The sequence below is a fragment of the Talpa europaea genome, assembly GCF_964194135.1.
Source record: "Talpa europaea genome assembly, chromosome: 10".
Lineage (NCBI taxonomy): Eukaryota > Metazoa > Chordata > Mammalia > Eulipotyphla > Talpidae > Talpa > Talpa europaea.
In genome coordinates, this window is record NC_140077.1 from 90,491,632 (window position 1) to 90,515,286 (window position 23,655).

Genomic DNA, 23,655 nt, shown 5'->3' on the forward strand with positions numbered 1-23,655 from the left:
GTTAAGATGATGAAGGCAAACATTTGGTTGCTCAATTAAAATGCAAAAACATAGCTAGAATGGAAAAAGAAATCTATTTATCTACCTTTAGAGAACATCTAAAACAAAATTATACATACATAAGGTGAAAATCTCAATAAATTCCCTAAAGTAATAATTGTACCAAACATAACACAGAAAACCTAGAAATAAATTTGTTTAATGTTCAAATTACTACAAGAAAAAACTAAGTACTGGAGATTGAAAAATGAATTCCAAAGAGGGAATAAGAGAGGCAAATAGATGGCCTAGATGCAGATGCTACCTTTTTGTGGGTGCAAAACCATAAAAACTGACCATAGAGCAGCCCATTGTAATATGTTCCATGGTATTTTGCTCTTTGAGAGGAAAGTTCTTGCTACTGAACATCTTTCTTAAAATACATATGAACTTCATCATACTGAAGGCTTCAGCTATGGGATCCTTTCACAGACAAAAATGAGATGTTTCCTGAAATTCAACTATTTTGCATAAGACCAAGATATTGTAACATAAATTATTATTATACATCACAAATTATACATAAATTAATATATAAATTATAACCATTATACACATAAACAATATGATTTATAGTGAAGAGTATAAGACATTCAAAAATAGACAAAATGTCAAAGTAAACAGATACAGATACAGTAAACTGTATCTACACACCTTAGCAATAAATTTCTGCCTAAAGTATCACTGAGTTTTATTTTTAATTTATTTAATTTCTCTTTTAAAAAAAACTTGTTTATTTTTTCACAATATAGGATTTCTCCGCTCAGGTGCAGTCCCCATAGTTTTCCCACCACTAAAGTGCCCACAGTAACCCACCATCAGCTCTCTCCCCACCCCCACCCCTTATCCACTCTCACCCTCCCCCTTCTCTAGTTCTCTACTCTCCACCCCCTCCCCGGAGAGTCTCAGATCTACAGTCTGCTTTCAAGGGTCAGTCTTACAGTTTGTCACCCTCTGATCCTTGTTTAGTTTCACTGAGTTTGAGAAGGCACTCTCCAGTATGGTAATGATAAACATCTATTGAGCATTCTTTCTAAAATCTTTACCAGGAGACTGTGATTATATTACTCACCTAATTGCATCATTGGTCTCTGAAACAGCTCTCAGGTACTCTTTCAAATAGTAATAATTAAAGCAGTATTTCCGAATCCTATAACCTCGCCAATGTCTCTGAATCTATGGAAGCAAATTCAAAGATAAAATACACAGTAAATATTTTTAGTGAAAACATGAATAGTTCTTCAAAATCAAGGTAATGATGGATGATAACATATCAAATAAAGTCTTACACTTTCCACTAATATCACAGTACATAGTTGCCAATATAGGTTGTACTCATTTATTATAAACTATTATAAAGATAAAAATTACTTATAGGCTATTATAAATTATGTTAAAATAATGATAATTGTTTCCAAAAAACAAACAAACAATTATAATTCTTTCACAAATACTAGATTTGACTACACTCTTGTAGGTGCAGTTAATTTGACAAATTAACAATTGAAAGATTAAACATTTGCCTTACCAATTCCCCCCACTTCCACTTCCTTCCTAACCATATGGATTTTTTATTTTTCGTAACCTTGAAGATTGTGTTTAGTCTCACTGAAATAACATTTTTTTTTTTTTTTTTTTTTGGCCTCCCCGGTGGCGCAGCGGTTGAGCGCTGGGTTGCGAAGCAGCCCGCAGTCTTTGCAGTGCGGGTTCAATCCCCGGCTGCTCCCCGGCCACCAGAGGAGGGTCCCACATGGCGCTCTAGACCTCTCCTGCCGTCCGCTGCTCCCCTCAGCAGTGCACTTCTGTCCTTCTGCCTGTTCTGCATCCTGCTTTGACTCTGGTGAATTCTCTCACCCTCCCGCGCTTCTGACTGTACCCAGTGCTTGTATAAATAAATAAATAAATCTTTAAAAAAAAAAAAAATGAAATAACATTTTTAAGTAGACTTTTTCAATTCATCCGTATTCAAAATCTTTAAACATCATGTTGACTTATATCTGAAACATAACATTTTAATATTTCCTCAATAAAAACAATAATAGCTAACATTTTCAGAGTTCTTACTTTGTTAAAGGCACTATCCTCCAGGATTTTGCTTGTATCATGCATTTAGACTTTTTTTTTAAAGATTTATTTATTTATGTATACAAGAGCTGGGGTGTAGGCCAGAGATGTGAGGGGGTGCAGGGTGAGAGGGTTCACCAGAGACTTAGCAGGGAGCAGAAAAGGCATATGTATTGAAATATACTGCTGAGGGGAGCAGTGGGTGAGACAGGAGATGTCTGCTGCGCCATGTGGGTCACCTCCCTGGCCAGCCAGGGAATCGAACTCTTCACCCTTCACCCCCACACCAATACCACTATAGTTTTCACAGAGTTTAGAGTTATTTTTGTTGTGAAGAGGTGGGGTAAGGTGATAAGGGTATTAGCACTGGACCATTGATGGAGGGGTGTGAATCATGTACATGTGTTGAGGTGTGAACTGGCACTACTATAAGTATGTAGCTTTGTAAATGAATGACAAATCAATAAAATTGGATTAAAAAAAGATTTGGAGGAGTGTTCTAGTTACCCTCCTAGTAAAAGAATGACCAAAATAATTGAAGAGATGTGAAATGGCTTAAAAGAATAATTACATCAGAGGTAACAAGTCTAGCAAGTAAAACTAAGCACAATAAATAGCAAATTAATGGAACAAAGCCATAGAATATGTCTTCAAATTTATTTTTCAAATGATCTTATTTTAGAGATTCTTCAAATTAAAAATAAATTAATTTTTCTAAATGTATAGACTCTATTTAGAAGCTATCTCCTTTTAATTTGACCAATATCATATTATTGCTGACAAAGAAAGAGGAGGAATTGATACAAACCACTTTCGTAATGAAAAAAAAAAATCAATTGAAATATGTATACATAAATAAATCATGCATATGAATGAATATTTCCTGGCTTATCTAATTTAATCATTACAGCACCATTCTGAGGTAGGGATTAATATTAGCCTCACTGGACAGAGAAGACATTGATAGGAAGATTAAATAATTGCCTAAGGTCATATTGTTGGTTGAATGGCTTCAAATAGTTCAACATCATACTTTCATTGCAAGTACAATAATAATTGTCTTAAAGCAGAGAACACTTGTAAACAAAAGTACTGACAGAAATCCCATCATACCAGAGATAAAAGTGACTCAGGGAAACACGGGGGACATACTAGGATATCAGATAGTGTTAAAGAAGGTACTACCTATTACACAGAAACATTATTAAATAAAGCAAGATTAAATCTGCCCGAAAACATAAAAAAATGAAGGGGAAAGAGGAGAGATGTAACTATCAGTAGGTAATGCCAGAATAGAGGGCATGCCCATTTTGAGTACAGAAGTTAGAAAGGATAAAAACTGAAATTGGGGGGCCTCCCTGGTGGCACAGCAGGTTGAGCGCAGCTCTGTGAAGCTGTCCACAGCCTCTGTGGCACGAGTTTGATTCCTGCCTGGCAGGGGAGATTCCCACATGGCACGACAGACCTCTCCTGTCTCGCCCGCTGCTCCCCTCCGCAGTGTGTTTCGGTCCTTCTGCCTGTTTTGCTTCCTGCTCTGTCTCTGGTGGATTCTCTCACCCTCCCGCCTTTGGCCTGTATCCCAGTGTTTGTATAAAATAAATAAATCTTTAAAAAAACAAAACTGAAATTGGCTGGAAAATCTGTGCTAATAGGAAGAGAGTAAAAGAAGGCAAAGGTATGGTCCCTTCTTATGCCGAACTGAGAAACAACTAGAAACAGCAGCACACAACTCAGGGCTCAGGGAATCTGTGTTGATGTTCTCAGGGAATCTCCTAATACACTAGCACCCTAGACATCCTCCTCAAAGACAAGCTTACATTCCTTTCCAACACAAATCCTTCTGTTCACAATTGGGCTTGTAAAGGAATAATAAATAAGTGATGGTCAAGGTAATAAATTAAGGTAACAAATTCAAGCTTACACCTTTTAAAGAATGATTAATCTTGTTTTCTGAGTTTAAAAAAAAAAAAAAAAACTAGCAGAAACCTGGCATTGGGATGGGTGAAGGCAGTTATCCAGTGAAGAACCTAAACGTTATTGAGCTCCATGAATATACCAAGCTTATGCTTTTATTCTTAAAATAACTTTGTGAATAGGGCATGATCTCCATGTTAAAAATGAAGTAACTAAAGTTTACTAACTTGATAAAGGTCATATAACCAGTAAAAGAGTAAATGGCAGAGTAGTATGCAAACCTGATTCTTCTGAGCCACAGCTCTTTCCACTAAGTCATCTCATGAATATATTGTATAAAGAGAAAGAGTGTGTGGAGTGCTCTATACTTTAAAAGATAATATTTTCTTACATTATCAGGATCCCTGTTTAATAACTAATTAATATAAGATACAATAGCTGAGATCTGCTCAACTTCCTGTTATAAGAACAAATGACATCTTAAATTTTGCCTAAACTTCCTGTTGATATCCCAGAACTAGTGATGAAACTTTCACATAGGGGGGAAAAAAAGTGTTTTTAAGAGGCTAGTTGGCTTTTGATAATAATAGCATTTCTTTTGAATTTCAAGGTGAATGGGTTATAACACCCCCCCCCCAAAAAAGACTAGTATTCATGTCCTTCAAAGTAATTAGCAACTTTCAGAAGAGACTGGTATAAAACAATTATTGTCATTGATCAGCTTTGAATAGATAATTTTAAACAAAGTCATTGTGTGCTCAGCAGATTACAGCTTGTTAACGGGCAAGTTCTAAATGACCTCTTAAGCTAGTCAAATCAATGATGCATATTCCTCATTAAGTAACATCAAAATGTAAGTGGTCTTATAAATAATGCTTATTTTAAGCACTAAAACAAATGGCAAAACCTTGATATATCAAAAGCCATCTGCTCATAGAAAAGATTTTCCTTCCATTGAGTTTACTTTATTCCTCAAAATTCATAGTAATCTAACTGCTATCAAAAGAGAGGGAAAAATTACCCTCACCTAAAATTAAGATGAAGACCTGCAAAACAAATTCATTAAAATAACTACCTAGTGTCAGTGCTCCCAATGGATATGCCAGCATAGAAATAAAATTAAGTCACCTATAACTATACTTTCATGTAGTAGAATGTTCAACATTCCAGAAGACTATACAATGAGCACAGAACAGTGAATTTACTACATTTTCAAAGACAGGGTGTTTAAAAATAGCAATATCCATGTTTTCAGTATAGGTATAAATAAACTACAATGTCAAACACACCTACACACACCTATGAATGAATGAATGAACGAATGAAAATCTTAACTAGATAGTTTTAGCTAGCAGAAATTCTGGATAATTGTTCCATATGCAGTTTCTTTTCTTTAATATTCTGTTTCCCCACTGTACCCTGACATTATATTTCCTTTCTCTAAAAATTTATGTAATCATTTCATAATGATATTGGTACTAGGAGAAGCAGGAGGGAGAACTATTCTTTCACATAGTGATGGAACATTTATCTATCATCAAGCAAAAGCTCAGGTTGCCTAGATGTTTCCTTCTCGTATTTCTCAGAATGACATTTTGGGATTTTTCCCCATGAATAAGACACAATCTTACCCATTTTATATTCCTAGAACCTAATATAAGATCTATAAGAGAACTGAATTAATTTACCTGAATTAATTTACCTATTTATCTCTACCTAATCTTGGAGACATTATTTTAAACATAAATTCTTCATAATATTATAAATACGAAAATAGGATTATAAATAGTTTAAGAGATTGATATGAATCTTTATATATCTGACACATCTTCAACCATTTTTAAAATTAAAGCTACCATACAATCTTTTCTCACATATTTTATACACAAGTGGGAAACAAAAGAAGATAGTTAATTGATATTTCAAGTTAGATTAATTTCTATAAATTAAAAGTTTTATTACATATCCAGAGTTCTAAGAGAAAAGAGCCAATACATTTATTTATGGTATTTTGCAAAGTAGTTATTTTAAGTGATGGCTAATTAAATGCTCTTCTTGTTAACATAGTTTATATTCCTTGAAGTGAGCATTTTTATCTGAATTCAAATGTTTTGGGGCACTAGTTTCATGATAAATCATTTAATTGCAATAATAAAGGACCCACTGAGACTCTCCAGGTCTCAGCAGAAGATTACTAAGTGAGAATATGTGATTGATGGATGATGTACAAGATTTCCGGAGTAAGAGGAATTCTACCTATAACAACCAATGACATATGTGGTTTTCTAGAACTCTGTAAACTTTAGATTATTATCACTTTTCACTCTTTGTAGATCTTTGAAAACAGGAGGAAAAAGTCTGATGGAACATATTTTTAGAGATCTCTAAATTATTACATACTTCTTGAAATTTGCATTCATCAGATATTGCTCTAGTCATTCTAAGACATGAGCAGTTGGGGTCTCAGTATAGATGAGACGACCCAGAGGAGGCTTTTCAAAGACACTGCCAGGAATTAGCAATCCCCAGAACATTTACCTTTGCTAACTTCTAGTCTGTGCTAGATAATATCCCTGTTAAGCTCAGTTTATTGAAGACGAATATATTCTAAGAGTTAAGAGAGAAAGAGAGGAGTTCTTCTTTTCCATTAGTATTTTCAGGCCTGGTGGAAGCACACAACCACCAAACAGACTTTTAGATCACCGAAATCTTTGTGATCTGCACCTTAGACTCCAAACAGGAAGGAAATGAGATTCTCTTTTTTCTTATCCAGTCCCATGTGCTACACAAACAATCCATTTAAAATTGTGGCAGGGAAGGGTGCTGCATCTAGAGTTATGATGGACGACAGATCCTGACGTTGGCAATAAGAGTATGAAAGGTCCCAGCCTGAACATTCTTTTATAAGGAGAGGCATTTCATCCTGTCATCCTGGCCTCCCTCCAAGGGAAAATGAGTGGCATTGAACTGAGGACACTCAACTTAGTCTCCTACTAATTAACATAAACAAAATTTAGTCTACCTTGAGTGAAATACACATTAATAAGGATGGTAACGAATTGCTAGGCCACAGGGTCAAATTTCCATGAAAACAGAGCATGAGATTTTTCCTGAGAGTTCTGTTTAAGGTTTTACAGTTGTTCTCATGCAAATCCTTGAGAGAAAAAAATGGAACACCTGAAATAAAGGTAAGATTGCAAGTGACCAGAAATAACACAAATGTGGAACCAGCCCTCCTGGACTCATGTCCTAATAGAGTCATTTACCTGCTGTATGACCTTGGGCAAGGTACAATTCTGCAATTCTAATTCCTCAACTTTCAAACTAGAATCCTAAGGACACCTTTCTCAGAGAGCTGGTTGTGAGGATTAAAGTGAAGGGTCATTTAAAGCACTTAGAATGGTGCTTGGAGAATAATAACTTCTATGCAATTGCTAACAACTACTATATTATCACTGGTATTATTATTATTATTATTATCATCATCATTATTATTACTACTATTTGCCAGTGGTTCTGGCTTACTTAAATTTGGAAACATGTGGTTAGAAATTTTTTTCCTTCCTGGCCTCAAAGACACACCTCTCACTGGCAGGTTGGTTTGACTAAGGTGTGATAATGCATCTAGCTTATCCATTCCCCCTCAGGTAATATATCTGAGAATGGGGAGCTATTTATTGAGGCAATAGGTGCCAAATAACAAGGATGAGACTGCATGTATGTTACCCTGGCATTGGGTTACTTTCTCTCTGTCAATGGAAGAACTAAGTATAAGATATATGCCACTCCATGTAAGACACTTCATCCTGATTGGTCAGCCAGGAAACAAAGCCATGAGCAAAAGTAAATACTAAATGCTTAGAAGGTATTAGGGGAAAGGAACAAGTAATAGATCTTAGGATGGATGAGATAATTCTACTATCATTGCATTATTCCATAATTGCCCTTTTTTGCTACCTGCAGATATTTTTTTTAAAGCAATGATTTTTTTAAAGATTTATTTTTTTATTTATACAAAAACCGGGGCACAGGCCAGATGTGCGAGAGGGTGAGAGGATTCACCAGAGACAGAGTGGGGAACAGAACAGGCAGACAGACCGAAGGCACTGCTGAGGGGAGCAGTGGGAGAGTCAGGAGAGGTATGCCCTGCCATGTGGGTATCCCCCTAGCTGGCCAGGAATCGAACCCGCGTTGCAGAGGCTGCAGACAGCTTCACAGCCCTGCACTCAACCGCCTGCGCCTCCAGAGGAGACCCACCTGCAGATATTTTTAATGGCCTTTCCACACATGATATAATTTTGCTTTCATCTTTAGAGCATTGTCAGGATGCTAACTCCCCAAGTCCAGGGTTAGTGGGTCTGATTCAATACCCAAGTGCTTAAATAGTTGTCACTCACATTCTCAAAAATGGAGGGCTAGTTCTATGCCAAACTATAAGAAAATATGAGGCTGTCCATACATTCACATGGGACAGAGAGAGAAATGAGTTGAATAAGAGATTCAGTTCATGACATTTATATAATATACTGAGAGTTATTCAAAGAGAGAGGGCTGAAAATCAAAACTGGGGGCCAAAATTAAATGGGGTCCACCATGAGTAGCCAAGATGCTGAAGGAAAAGCAGAATCCAAACCTGGAGTAAAGTTAGATTGAAGACCACAAAGGCATTAAAGTGTCACACAGAGAAACAGGAGGAATAGGGCCCTAGGAACTAAAATAAAAATTTACTGAGCAGTTTATCGCTGTATTAATTGACTGTCCCTGGCCGAGCTGCAAAGCAGTAACAGGGGTTTTATAAAGGCATATTGTGGGACTGACAAAAGCTTCTATCACAGCGAACCTCCTTCCAACCTGGATGTGTTATGATACACTGGCAAGGACTTAACCCTTATGAGACCTGCCACTCACATGTCCACGCACATGTGAGCTGGACTAAACCAACAGAACCTGACCAGCTACCCACAGCACATAGTCCAAAAAGCCTTCAAAATTCCCCACTGAAGGTTTAAATCATTCCTAACAAGGGCGCTGAGGGTCTTAGAGAAAAGGCTTTAAAAACAAATGACTTTTTATAATTCCATGTTTAGAAAAGAAATGGCAACATTCAAGGATTTATTTAGGGCCATTTTCTTGACCTCCTCTTAAAAGCCAGGAACTGAAGATACAAAGATGACACAGATAAGATCCAGGCTCCAGGGGACTTACAGGGTATTGGGGATGGATAGAGGCAGGTAAATTAGCAAGGATTATTAAATGTTACAGGTCCTCTCCAGAAAGTATGTCAATGGTAAAAATAGGGACATAAAAAAGTGAGTCATCAATTCTATATGGGTAGGGGGATCATAAAGTCTTGAGATAAAAGGTGACCCTTTAGAAAATACATGCAGCAAATCAACATATGAATGCCTACTATATTTTTTAAAATTACAGACATGTAATTTATTCTTTGTTATAAAAAAATGACATCTATTTAGGAATGGATGGGCTAAAAATAATTTTTTTTAACTCTTCTCATTTTAGAAATGCTCTGCTAGCCTCTTTGGCAACTGAATATCATTTACTTGTCATGCTAAGAATCAACAGTCAAATCCATAACTTGCAATAGAATCAGTACATGAGACCAATTAAGATAAAGGTTTTCTCTTATGCATTCTATGTGACCCTATTCATGAATTGGGTACACAGTTATCGGTCTGAATAGTATATATCACTTAGGTTTTTGATAGTTACCAGTCACTCTTAGAGACTTCCTCCTGGACACTCAGAGCTAGTCATAATTCAATCACTTATAGGGTATTATTTTGAAGAAGCTTACTTGGTAGGTAATGAACTGAAAAATCAGACTTGTAGATAAGAGAAGTAAAAACTTCAGCAGCTGGTATCCAGTATGGGTTATAATTGCCAGGTGCAGACAACATACATGTATAAGGATTCTGCCTGGGTCTCTTCAGACACCCACTGCTGTATAGAACCAAATTTCAAAGCACCATTTTGCAAAAATCTACTAGCAAATAAATCAGTCAAAGTCCACTTACAAATATATTCTGTTCTGGTCACTGTGATGAACCACTGTTAAAATTTCATCTTTGTTAGGCAATTACTTTGGCCTCCACACAAGAGAGGCTTATTCTCAATCATTCATCTTAGGAACATGAAGTACCTAGTTTATTACCAACATTAACTCATCTAAACCTCTGACAGAAGACTGTGAATTTCTTTGTTAGGGAAGTGTTTCTAACATAAATTTTCCATAGTAGTATTTATGTACTGCATCAAGTCTCACAAAAATTCCCAAGTGTATTAAGTGGATCCTTCCAACTTTGAAGGCTCAAGTCTTCCTTCCCTCAGTTCTTGAATGGCCACTGTATTCCCACCCATATTCTTTTTTCCTGGGATGTGTCAAGAAAATATGGTCATAATATTTCAATAGAATTACTGCAAGGGAGAGGGCTGAGAGACCATGGTACTATGTAAGGTGGAGAAGACACTCACCATAAGACTTGCAAGCATGTTAAAAACTAGGCAAAAAGAGTTTTGTTTTGTTTTTTTCCCCAATGGAGAGGTGTAAACAAAACTAGAAAGAACTTTATTTGAGGATGTGGGATTGTTAGGGGGAAAAGGAAGTCCCAAAGCAAATTCCATATAGGCTTTGTGGACTCCACCCCCACCCCAGGTCAAAGCCAAAGACACTGGGAACTCCAAATCCCATCACCACCAAAGGGAAGGTGGCTGGGACCTGAGGGTGGGGTTAAGCAGCCAGGTGGATACAAAAGGCAGACACGTGGGCTTTGGGGGGCTCTCCATTTTTTGGGCTCTCAGCCAGCTCGCAGCGTCCGGCCAGCTCTGAGAGTGACTTTGGGTTTCCAGGTCGTCGGATTGGGTAGGACGCATTAAAGACTTTATTTCCCTATTTTCTCCCTGAGTTGTACATTTTCCTTATTTCTTTTTCTCTTGTAAATAAACCTTTTATTAACCCTTTTGTGTGTGTCTGTAGTAGAGTATTCATAAGTCCCTTTAAAGCGCGCGGGTGAGGACCCACAGCCAGGAACCCATTTAATATCGGGGTTGCTCTATAACAGGATGAATTTGTGACATAATCAGATGGTAGATCAGAGAATGGTTTATTTCCCTACATCCAGTTATTCTCAGATGAAGGTGTTAAGCTGCCATATGCTGGCTAAAGTTCAGGGCCAGGGACAGGGGATGGAAAGAAGGGTTGCCATAGCTTGGTTAACAAACATGTTTTTCCAATTGATCAATGGGACAAGCAGTTCAGTTAATCATTTGTGAGGTAAAGAATGGAATGGGAGGAGGGTTGTCTGGTTCGTAGGTAAACAAGAGGGGAGAATACATGCTTCTTTGTGCCTCTTATCTAATGGCTAAGGGTGGGTGTTTTTTGCATTAAACTGAAGACAAGGGGATAGTGGGGTTGTGAATCTTTGTGGTTCTCCAGAATCACAGGACTCAGGTAAAGGCTAACTTTGTCCAGTGACATTAATCAAAGACAAGCTGACTTTGTCAGGAAATATAGCTTTTAGTATGATGGTGGAATGAGTCAGACTGCCTTCCAAGTGGCTTATAATGATGTGGGATATTTTGATATACCTTAGTCAAAGTAAAAGGAATCTGAGTGATCAAGTCTGATCAGAATTCAAAACAAAGATCTGGGACTAGATAATAAATCCACCACCTGTGCCTCCATCTACCCTAGTGATGGGACAGGATACCTAAGTCTTCAGTCCATAACTGCTTTAGGTTCTCAGTCATTTATTCCTTTTTACTTTAGAGACACATCTGACATGAGGTAAGAGGATAAGAAATATCTACCAGTGTTTTAGGTTCAGAGGTTAAGTCTTTGAGCATAGAGATCCAGAATCTCCTAAGCTCCCATCATTTTCTAAGCATTTTCCATTAAAGAGGAAAAACTAATTACGGTCAGCGTATGCCTCCGGTGAAGGAGGAGCAGAAGAAAGATCTCTTTCTTCTTCTCTTTCCTCCTTAAACTATGACAACAGAGAGACAGACCAAAAGATACTGGAGGCCAGACCGAGGACTAGGGTTCCAGCACATTCACACCTATAGAGAAAGCACTTTTCCAAAGACAGTCTGGACAGTCAAAGTCATGTTAATTTATCTGCTACAGGACTTTCAGAAGGTATTTTATTACCATGCCTCACCAAAAAATAAAATCCATTATTAGCAGAAAAGCTAAGAGATTAATGAAAGGGAATGTTTTTAAGGACATTAATTTCTCCATATGCAATAGCTTATAATTTAAGCTATTACAATATCATGTGAACAAAAGAAATAATACTTTTGCTGTGTTCACTCCCACAATATGCAGAAAGGAAGTAAGCCTCCTAATCACAAAATTCAGCTATTAGAAAAATAGCACATAAAAATCACCATAGAAAGTGATAGAAATAAAACCTCTAAGCTGGAAACAGACTTCATTGCTGTTAAATCATATGAATAATTTCTAATTGATTTGTATTGGTCAGGAATCTTATACTGTAGAACCATGTTCATCTATTTATCACAATATTCTATATGACACATGGAAACTAATACATTGCTTCATTAATATTTACGGTCTTTCTCTAGTTACGGCTTAGAGATATTTAACATTCTAAAACATAAGCATTGATAATTACGTGTTTTACATTTTACTCTAATTTTTAATACTGCCAAGATTATTTAGTATAACTAACTTTTAAATTATGTACTCTTTTCTCTCTTTACCATTAGCATATCAATCAAATTTGCATTATTCTGGTTTGCTCATTTTATTAAAAGTGAATTCAGGGCACAATTGACTTTTCATTTGTTTAACAAGTGAAGAAATATTTACCCTGACAGCCATTGCATTGTAGAGATTCATCTTCATAGTATAATATGCTAACTGTGAATCAAGAAAAAAAAAAGATGGCATGTATTTCAGTTACACAAAGACAGTGCAGCCTATTTTTACATATAAAAGATAAGAATCTTTATACATAATACATAATAAGAGTTTGAGGCTTAGAAAAATGAAATCAAACTTTGTATTGAAGAGATAGGCCTCCTAATACATAATGCAGGCTTAACCAGAAAAATCTATGGTAGTCAAACTAGAAGCTAATGGAGATATATGATCATAAAATGCTCTCCGCTGAGTTTGATAATCAATGGTGCTCTACTGAGAATAGAATAACAAAGCAGAAATATTCACAAGTGCTGGTGACACGTAGTATTGTATGATTTATTCACTGGGGTTCTTTTAGCCAAAACTCACAGAAACATAAAAGGAATTCATATTTCAAGACGTCTGGTTTAATGAAAAATTCAAAGAAATGCTGTCTTCAGTCGAAATCGTTCAAGGATATGGGTGCAGTGATGGAGCAAAATTGTGCCTTCCAACCATCTGTACAAAATGTTATGTACTTAGCTGCCTCCTGAGTAATCCTTGGGAATTTTGTTTCATTTAATATTCATTTTAACACCATAAAATCACAAATACAATGATATCATGTTACAGCAAATCCTCTGATATAGGGAAGACTTCCTAAAGTCTTGGTTTCTTTTGAGTAGAGACATATTTCTCTATTAATAGACAAATCTCCATGATAGCAGATAATCACATAGCAAGACAGCTTATTTCTGTGAAAACACTGCTTTAGATAAAGCTTCCACATCTGTTGTACCATTTAATTAAAAATATAAAACTAACATAATTCATGATAGTACAATAAGCAGTCAATGCCATGAAATAACATATATTTTCAACACGAAATGCAACTTGGTCTGTTGTTAGTCAATCAAAATTCATAACTAATGTAACTTGGGCCCAGGGAATAGGTATGATGTTACAGGCAGAAATCAGAGAAAAGTGCCTTAATCTTTTATACAGGGGCTTTCTTTCCTGAGATGAACAGGAATTCATATAAAAAGGTTTCACTGTAATTAGTGTTGTTTGAATTGCCTGGTCTGATCCAAAGCAAATTGTCTGTGGAGAGCAGCAGGGCTGGATTATTTATCAACAGTCTGAGCAATTAAGAAACAGTTGGCTGCAATATGTTATTTACAAATGAACACAATGATGTTACTTCATTTTAAATTCTCTTTCTTTGTTATAGCAAGTGAGGCATAATTCTTGGTGTTTGAGGTGAATTTAAAATATTTTATATCGTATTCCTTCAAGTTATATGGAAGCAGCTAAAACCATTAAATATTTTTATACAGAAGAAATACGAGAAACAAGTCTGGGTTCGGAAAAAGATATTGCTTCTGATTCTTTTCATATTGCTTCGCAGTTAGCAGTGGAGTGTGTGAGAGTTTTGGAACCACATATCTGAGTTCAATTCCTGACTTGTTTTTACCAGCTTGTGTGTCTTTGAGAAAGTTAGGTGAAGTCTCAGTCTTGATTTCCATTCTCACAAAATGGGTACATGTTTCCCACGGCTGCAGTGAAGACTAAATCGAGATAAAGTACTGAAGGTTTCAGGACATAGTGGATGGTCATCGTGAAAGGGATTATCAGTACTTCTTGATTCCAACTAAGTGACACTATTAGTATTCTCAGTTCTCTGCCCCATGGTCTGGGTGTTATGTTTGAAAGTAAAAAGCAAAACAAAACAAAACAAAAACAAAAACTGTGAGAAAAGTAGTTTTTGATTCCACTCATGTGAGGTACCTGGAAGAGTGAAATTCACAAAGACAGAAATTGGGGTAGTGGTGATGGATGGAGGGGAGGCTCCCTGCTCAATGGGCAAGAGGCTTCACTTTGAGAAGATGGGACAGTATTAGAGATGGATAATGGTTATGGTTGTATAGAATGTGACTGTATTTCTTGCCACTGAACAGAACTGCTAAAGATGGCTAAAATAATAGATTTTATGTCATATATATATATATATATATATAAAAAACCACAAATTTAAAAGAGACAAAAAACCATTTGTTGAGAGCCTCCCCGGTGGTGCAGCAGTTCAGCGCTGGGTTGCGAAGCTGCAACCAGCTTCGATCCCTGGCCCCACTGCTCCCCTCAGCAGTGTACTTCATTAGTCTGCCTGTTCTGTTCCCCGCTCTGGCTCTGGTGAATTCTCTCACCCTCCCACGCTTCTGACTGTACCCAGTGCTTGTATAAATAAATAAATAAATCTTTAAAAAAAAGTATTATTAAAACAAACAAACAAAAAAAAAACAAAACATTTGTTGAGTGTGAATTGCACATTTCCATAGCTTGCTATGAAACACTTAAAAGTTTGAAAAATTTCTTAGTCTTTCAATTCCCATTCTGAGCAATGATGAAAATTTGTTATATTAACATTTTTCCTTTTGGTTACATGAATTGTTAAAATATAACTCACACAACGGTCCTTGTCCTTAATATTATTTTCTAGCATTCTGTCATAAAAGTTTTTTATTCATTCTATGATGTTAGATATGCAAAGCATATCCCAGCTTCTAAAAATTAGTAATAAATCCAAGAATGACAAGTTACTATAATTTCTAAGCAGACGAAAGTTTTAAAATTTATCCTTACTATTTACTATTCCTTACTCTTTTATCATTATGATAGCAAGGGAAGTCTAAAGATCAGCTGCACATCAAGCATAAAAGGTGATAGTTTCATTGTGATGGAAATATGATGGTTAATTACAGATATACCCCAAAAGTTAAATAAATAAAGGAAAGAAAAGAGAGAGGGAGAGGAAGAAGAAGAAAGAGAGAGAGGGACAAACAGGATTGATGTGTTGCATTTTATAACAGAGTTGGAAGAATTCCTGGGATATGAAACAGCACTGAACACTTAACCAACCTTTGTTAGCTATATGGCCTTTGTCATATCACCTAGCTCAATTTTCTTTTTTTTTAAAAAAAGATATATTTATTTATTTATACAAGCACTGGGTACAGTCAGAAGTGCGGAAGGGTGAGAGAATTCACCCGAGCCAGAGCGGGGAGCAGAACAGGCAGAAGGAGCGAAGTACACTGCTGAGGGGAGCAGCGGGCGGCAGGAGAGGTCTGTGCGCCATGTGGGACACTCGCCGGTGGCAGCCGGGGATTGAAATGGCGCTGCAGAGGCTGCCGGCAGCTTCACAGCCCAGCGCTCAACCGCTGCACCACCAGGGGAGGCCCCACCTAGCTCAATTTTCAAGAAGGCTTTTGAAATTTTTTTCTGGAGGATGCCTGCCTTTTAAAAACATAACTTTCTGGTGGTTAAGATCTATTTGGGCCTTTTGCACAGGGCAGCTACTCAGGTGGGATTGGACTAGAGTGGCCATACTGTTTTTGATTGGTGGTGTGCTTTGTGATGTTTGTCAACAATTCTGATCAATGAGTGACTCCATTTATGGATTGCTAAGTGCTTTAAATATCAATCTCTCTGTTAACAGATATATCTCTGGGATAGAATGATGAGTACTGAACTGGTGCCATTTTCCCAGCCCTCACTTATATGCAGTCACCTTGGAGTATAAGTCCTGGCACTCCATGAACCAGACTTCCTCAATGGAGGGCAGGTAGGAAGAAAGAAGGTGGATATATAAAGGGAGGTGGAACAAAGGAGAAACATGTGAAGAGGTAGTTGGAGGACACACATTAGTGAGAAACACATCAAGAGGTTACTCCTAGTATGGCAGTCATTATTTTGACTTCATATTATGTGTCTCAGCACTTTGGAACCTGCCTAACCCTTTCCTGTGGTTTCCCGCCAACAGGTACCTTAAACTATGGCAAGATTTCTGGTCTCAGCAGCCCTGTCTCAGGATGAGCATGTATGTCTAGGCATTTACCTATGAGGTAAATATTTACCCACAAGAAGATGAGGACTTTTTGGAGTTCTATTAGGAATATCCCCTTCCCCTCCCACACATATTAATTCTATTAAAAATATTTCACACTAGGAGTCTGCATTTGTGTTCTTGAGGCCTGGAATCCTTTAAGAGCATGTACCCCTCAACAATTTGGGGCCCTTGGGTGCCCTTTTGGTGGCATGTTAGCACTTCTAAGACAAACATCTGAGTGCTTAGTCTCACCAGTACCTGTGACTGCTTTCTGTTTTATAGTAATAATTTGATTCTCTCATTTTTACCATAACTTTCATTTAGGTCCCATAACTTTCAATTAAGTCTTCTTTCCCCATAACTGAATTATGCACAGTCTTGATACTCAATTCATTTTATTTTAACCTATACTTAACACTTCTTCCCAACTAATTTTGTACAGTGTTGTTTTAGCAATTGTTTTATTCATAGATCTTCAATAGTTTCCAGTTGCTTAAGACGAGGCATCTTAATTGAGCTGGTCGATGTAACTAACCACACTTGAGTATCTCACATCATGAAGAGAAGACACGAAGTTACACACTAAGGCACATAGTTCTTACACTTTTTATTTCTCTAATAGGATAGTGATCACTGATGGGAACATATTTTTTTCTTTCAATCAGGTTAATTACAATGAGGAAAAAAATAAATGGTAATCACTCTCTTATAGGCCAATGTGATTTTCAACACTCACAAGAGTTGGGTCCATTTTCACCTCAAGCATATCTCACTGCTCCTTTCCTTTAAATCTCAATCTGATCAACCTTGTGCACATTTTTTTCTTCTTCATTTACATGCTTTGATTATTCTCTTTGCCTGAAATGCTTTACCCCTTATTTTCTAGTTCCCCAAATCCTATATCTCCTTGTTTATCTTGCAAGTATTTATAGGAGACACCATTTCTGCCCCACAACAAGTACCATTCTAAACCAATTGTAAGTACTTCTTTAAAATCAACAACAAAAACCTAAAACGAAAATCCTTACTTGCTGATCTAATTTATCTCTCTAACCCCTTTCGGTGTTGTCATCCTTCCTCATGCTTCCAAATCTTCCTCTTCCCCTTCTCTCCCTTAATTTTTTTCCCCTTCCCTTTTCCCCCTTCTATGTCCTCCTGGAGGCTCCCTAACATGCTCCATTATAAGCTCCAAAGATTTGGATACCAAGCTAAATGTCTCTCTTCATCACAGCTCCTGTCATTATCTTCAGAATTCCAATTTCATATGGGGAACACATTCATTGACTTAATCTCACTATCATTTGCCTTTCAGCCCCAAGGACCTCTTTGTTTTAATTTTACATTCCAATAGTCGTGTTCCAGACCTTATGAACTGGAATGTCCCCCCTCTTGAGTCTTAAACTCGGATTACAAATCCCTCTTCTTAAACCCTTGGTGGCTTAATTTCTATTACAGCTTCTTCCATCTCATTTAGACAGATCTAATACAGATATTGCCTTTTCCTCAATTTAAGTTCCTTCTTCATGTATTTTTATATAAATCGCTACATGAAAATACCATGAATTATTTAATCTTTTCCTTATTGATGAACATTTAGGGTGGAAACGAGGAATAGGTGAGTTTCAAGGAAGAGAAGGTCAACTATTTTCAAAACAGAACATTTAAAATAATACATATTTAGAATACTTTTGAGTAATATGGCTCTATAACTTCACCAGGTCAACTGTCATTATTTGCTTTCTTTGCCATAAAGAGGAAATATTCACATTAAAGTGATGACAATGGAGCTTTTAGAAGCCATGAACATCTGGATAACAGATCTGATGAGCCTGAGCCTTTGCTATTTTCCACATCAGTGGCATCCTCATTTCATAATTTTGAATCTAATCATTAAAATGATTTATTATCAAATAATCATGAGTATTTTGTGCATATGCTTTGCCTTGTTTGTTGGCAAATGATACTGATCTGGTCATTATCAACAGCTGATTTTTAAAATAACCTTTCTTTATTCACAGGAAAAATTAAAAGCTAATTATAATATTTCTCACAGTTACTATTAATATAACCTTTCTGAGCAGGTGAGTGAAATGTAAATCCATTTCATAATTATAATGAAAATATGTTAATAAAATTTTAAATTAATATTAGTAAGTCATAGTTTTAAGATACTCAGCCTTGGGTATTTTTTTTTTAATAATGTTTTTTTTTAAAGATTCATTTATTTATTTATACAAGCACTGGGTACAGTCAGAAGTGTGGGAGGGTGAGAGAATTCACCAGAGCCAGAGTGGGGAACAGAACAGGCAGACTGACGAAATACACTGCTGAGGGGAGCAGAGGGCCGCAGGAGAGGTCTGCGTGCCATGTGGCACCCTCCCCAGTGGCAGGGGATGGAACCAGTGCTACAGAGGCTGCAGGCAGCTTCGCAGCCCAGCACTCAGCCACTGCACCACCAGGGGAGGCCCTATTTTTTTTTTTTTTAATGTAAAACCCTGAAGGGAAAAAAAAAACCTATGTTTCAGTCTTCTGTTCTGATTCTAAAGGGTGATGAGTATTGCCTTATTAATTTATAACTGATTTGGAAGTTCTACAAAGAAATTTATAAAATGACTTGGCATTCCTCATTTACAGAAGAAACATTTCTTTATATAATGAAGAGAAATAAAAATGCATATAGAAGCAAACATGTTACTCTCATTAGTTTTAAAACTAGCGATCCTTCTTGGCCATTTGCAGCAGCATATTGAAGAGATGGAACTGAAAAGGATTATCCTAAGTGAAGTGAACCAGAAGGAGAAAGATCCAATACCGGATGGTTACACTTATATGGAGAATATGGAGAAATCAAACAAAGGAACAGACAAAGACAAACTTTAAAACCAAAGCTTGAAAGCTGGCCATAGATTTGAGGCATCAAGGAGAGGATAAGGGGGAGAAAACAGGGTGGGGAAAAAAATGGAATGGGGAGGAGAGCACAGAGGACTATTGCAGAAGATTATGGGTACATTTGTGGTGGAAAAACTATGGTGACACCACCTGAAGGGAGAAAACCTATATCGTGAAAAACAAACAAGGATTTAAAATAATGATATGTCATTATAAAAAATATATAAATAAAATTGAAAATAAATATGTATATGAAATATTGATCACTATTGAATACCTGCTGGTATTTATCATGACAGCATATAAGGGAATTTGATAGTGGATGGCAGCTTTGTCCCACTTAATGTTAATCTAACTTCTTTCCACTGCTACGCATTTAAATACTAATCAAATATGAAAACTTTACAAGAAGCTGCAAAATGGTAAGCAGTATACAAACATTGTGAGCCTTGATTTTCAGCAAAAATGTGATTTTTATAGATTGAATAATCTTTGTGTTAATAATAATTATCTTTGTAAATTGTCCTACTACAGGTCATTAATACACTTCAACAAAAAAAAAATTAATTGAATTCTGTTAACATGATTCCCATTACATGTTATTCATTGGATGATCTCAATTTAAAATTGCAACATTGAGCTGTTTAGAGCTATAGCTATTTCTATTTATTTCATGGTAACTCATATAGAATTAATCATTTATAAAGGGCAATCTTTATACTTCTCTGTTCAAAAGTGTGAAAAAAAGTATAAAAATAGTATATATGATACTAAACATAGCTTTTTAGTAGGAAAGTATAAAGAAGAAAAGAAACTTGAAAAGGACGAGGATGTGTATGTGTATATAAGCTGTCGTGCAGAGTTTACATAGAACAACCCACTTAGCATTCAAAGTGCTAGGGCTCTAAAGAGACACAGGAAAGAATATTTCAACATTTTTTGGCACTACCCCATATAGGAATCATTACTTCCATGTCTCTACTTGGTGTGGCAGGGAATGGTAAGGCCAATTGACACAGAACACCATGCAGCTGACATCAAAGATTCCTGCCGTAGGACAATTTGTGCTTTGTCGGGGAGAGCAGGTGGCTGTGAAACTATGGCAAGAGTTCAACCTGTGGAAAGTGCATGCGCCCTGAGCTCACACCAGGTGACTGTACAGTCCTTTCCTTATTGACAATAAAAGAAGACCCTGCATATCCCCAAGAAGAGGAATAGCTTTTTAAAGGTTGTGAATCAAAGGTCCTGAACACTTCATATGAAGAAATTTGAGTCAGAATGCCAAATACAGCAGCATGAAAGTCAGCAGGAAGGCCAGATAGGGAGGTTGAAAACAAAGCAAAGCAAAAGGGTAGTCATTCAGGAAGCCAGACTGAATGCAATCCCAAAAGCAAATGCAATGGCTCAATCAGTGTGGCTTAGTGAGGGCACCGTAGCAGAGGGAACAGGACACATGGATTAGTGAGCAGGTGTCACTATGTGAATTGGGTAAAAGCTGCATAGAAATACTCTGGTGCACAGAATCTGAGGGAGGCCATCTACAAGCACAGAAACTGCAGAAAGAGCTCCTAGGACGTCAGTCTTTTCACAATCACTCTCTGTTGGCCTTAGTTACATCTCAGGCTGTTGACAACTAAAGTTCTAAGTTTTCTCCTCTGCTTCCTGGGATCTTGTATCACTGCCTTCTTATATGTTATCTACCTATATTTCCCTTTCCTCTGTTTAAATCCTACCCAAAACATTTCACAGCCTCAATTCTTGGCCCTCTGCTCTTTCACCAGGTAAGAAATCTTGACATTGTGTCCTCAACGCTCTAGACCCTTTGTCTCCAGCTCTGACTCTGAATCTCAGTTCAAATTCAACAGTTCCCTTGCATAAGCATTTGCTAAGTGCTAATTACGTTGTGCCAGGCACTCTGCTAAGAGACATCAAATCGCCTTACAAGACACTACCACTTGGAGGTGTCCTAACATCATTACAAACTCAAAAAGCCCAAAACATCTTTCAGCTTCACTATGAGCTTTCTGTGGCTTCACTGAGACCCCTTAGAATGTTCCTTACAAATATCCATGCTTTCGTTAGCATTATAAACAAGAGTGGGCTTTGCTGAGATAAAGAGGCAGTTACCTCAGTAGCTTACCAAAAAAATAAAGTAGATTTCTCACTCAATATTACAGGTGGGCTAAGGTGCCCCCAACCCTCACTCCAAGATTCCCCATCTTGAGAAAGATCTGGACATGAGTTTTTGGAAATGTCAAGTGAGCATCTGGCATTCCTGTTGCTCCTAGCCAGTATCTAAAAGGCTACGGACTAACCTGGTGCTATCTGTGAAGGAGACAGGGATCTAAGCACCAGGGATATGAGCTCTGGCAAATGTTTCCATTCCCATCATGTGGCCCAGCAGCCAGGGTCCTCAAAGGATGAATCCTGAAGGTTTGAATACAAAGGCTTGACAATGGACATCCTTTGAATAAAGGCTTCACAAAGGGAGGAATCCCTAGCATGTTGCCACTAAAGAAATCTCACGGGACCTCTTTTTGTATAACCAATGAGGAAATTCTTCAGTGATGACTGTTACGAATTGCCTACCAGTATAATTTATAGGTGTTGGAATCAGATCATGTTAGGTTGAACTTTCCTCGACTTATCACTAACAGTGTGTCCTTGGGGAAGTAACCGTGTCTGGGACTAAAAATTCTTAATCCATAAAATAGTGAAACTCTTCTCAGAGTTGGGGTAAGATTAACAGAGTTGATAAAAATATTAAGGGTGTAAAATGCTTAATGTGATATTTCACTCATGCTAGTCAACAAGTAAATACAGCCATTTTAATCTCATTAAATAATTATTTACTGAGATCATATTATACTATTTATTGAGACCTTTATGTTAGGCACTATGTACATAATGACAAAATAGATAAGAAAACAGACCTGTTATAAAATAACTTACCTATTAATATACTTAAAAAAAAAACAATCTAGTTGGAAAAAATCTCCATCATTTGATTTACTTCAAGAACCCAAAGATTCTCCAGATCAAAATCTGGAGAATAACTCAGTAACAATGCTAAGTGATATTCTTGTAGATCAAACCCAGCAGGGACAATACAGTTAAAAAAAAATATCTTGCATGACTCACTACTTGAACTTAAAAACATATTTTATCAGCAATCTCAGCATCTATTCATATATTAGAAAAAACCCTGGTTACCAAGGTAATTACTTTTGACAATAGCCACTGAAATGTACACATGAATCATGTCTAATGATCATTCATAAAGATCTTACTAGTGATTTTTAATTAGAAATTAGACCAGTTAATCAGTACTGCTCACAGAAGGCCACACAGACATACATATTCCATTGTCTTATCTAAACCAATGATACAGACCCTCAACCACTAATGAGTGACAGGACTAGCAGTGAAGGAACTCCTAATTGAGAAATATGAGACAATGTGAACCCCAAACCAATGAGTGTGGCAAGTTATTATAACCCATTGAATAAAACAGGAATCCATGAGGTTGTACTGATGTATATAAATCAATCAATCAATCAATCAATAATTGAAAGAGCAGGGAAAATTTTTCTTATAGTAAAATGTTAACAAGTAAATGTAGAAACCAACAACTTAGAAATCACTGTTTGACAAATAGAGAAAGAACTGATTCTGGGAAAGAAGCATCAGTGGATGCCTAGTATAGTATAAAAAAAGTTTTTAAAGGAAGAAGATATGCATGCAGTCTTGAAAGGGCTCCTCAATAGAAAAAAAAAAATAGCAAGTTCACAGTGTAGGAAACTGAAAGATGTCCCTTTTGTGTCAAAGTTAGTATCAACTTTCATGGGACAAATCGCCTTCAAGAGGTTCCTAATGATGTATAAAATAAATGAAAGGGGTTTCTTAATAAGATGAATAAAAGACATGAAATCTAATGAGGTGCATGTCCATTAAAAATAACCTCAATTCGGGCCTCCCCGGT

General features: G+C 36.7%; 1 protein-coding gene across 1 annotated transcript in view; it reads right to left on the bottom strand.

The window, feature by feature from the left end:
- SPATA17 (spermatogenesis associated 17) overlaps positions 1–23,655 on the bottom strand; it is a gene marked incomplete at both ends in the record, with an annotated part of 145,264 nt that overhangs the window by 106,336 nt on the left and 15,273 nt on the right. The window contains 2 exons of the mRNA XM_084244945.1: positions 1,112–1,215; positions 12,869–12,919. Of these exons, the coding sequence (XP_084101071.1) occupies positions 1,112–1,215; positions 12,869–12,919 (155 nt within the window). The remainder of the gene's footprint in view (positions 1–1,111; positions 1,216–12,868; positions 12,920–23,655) is intronic.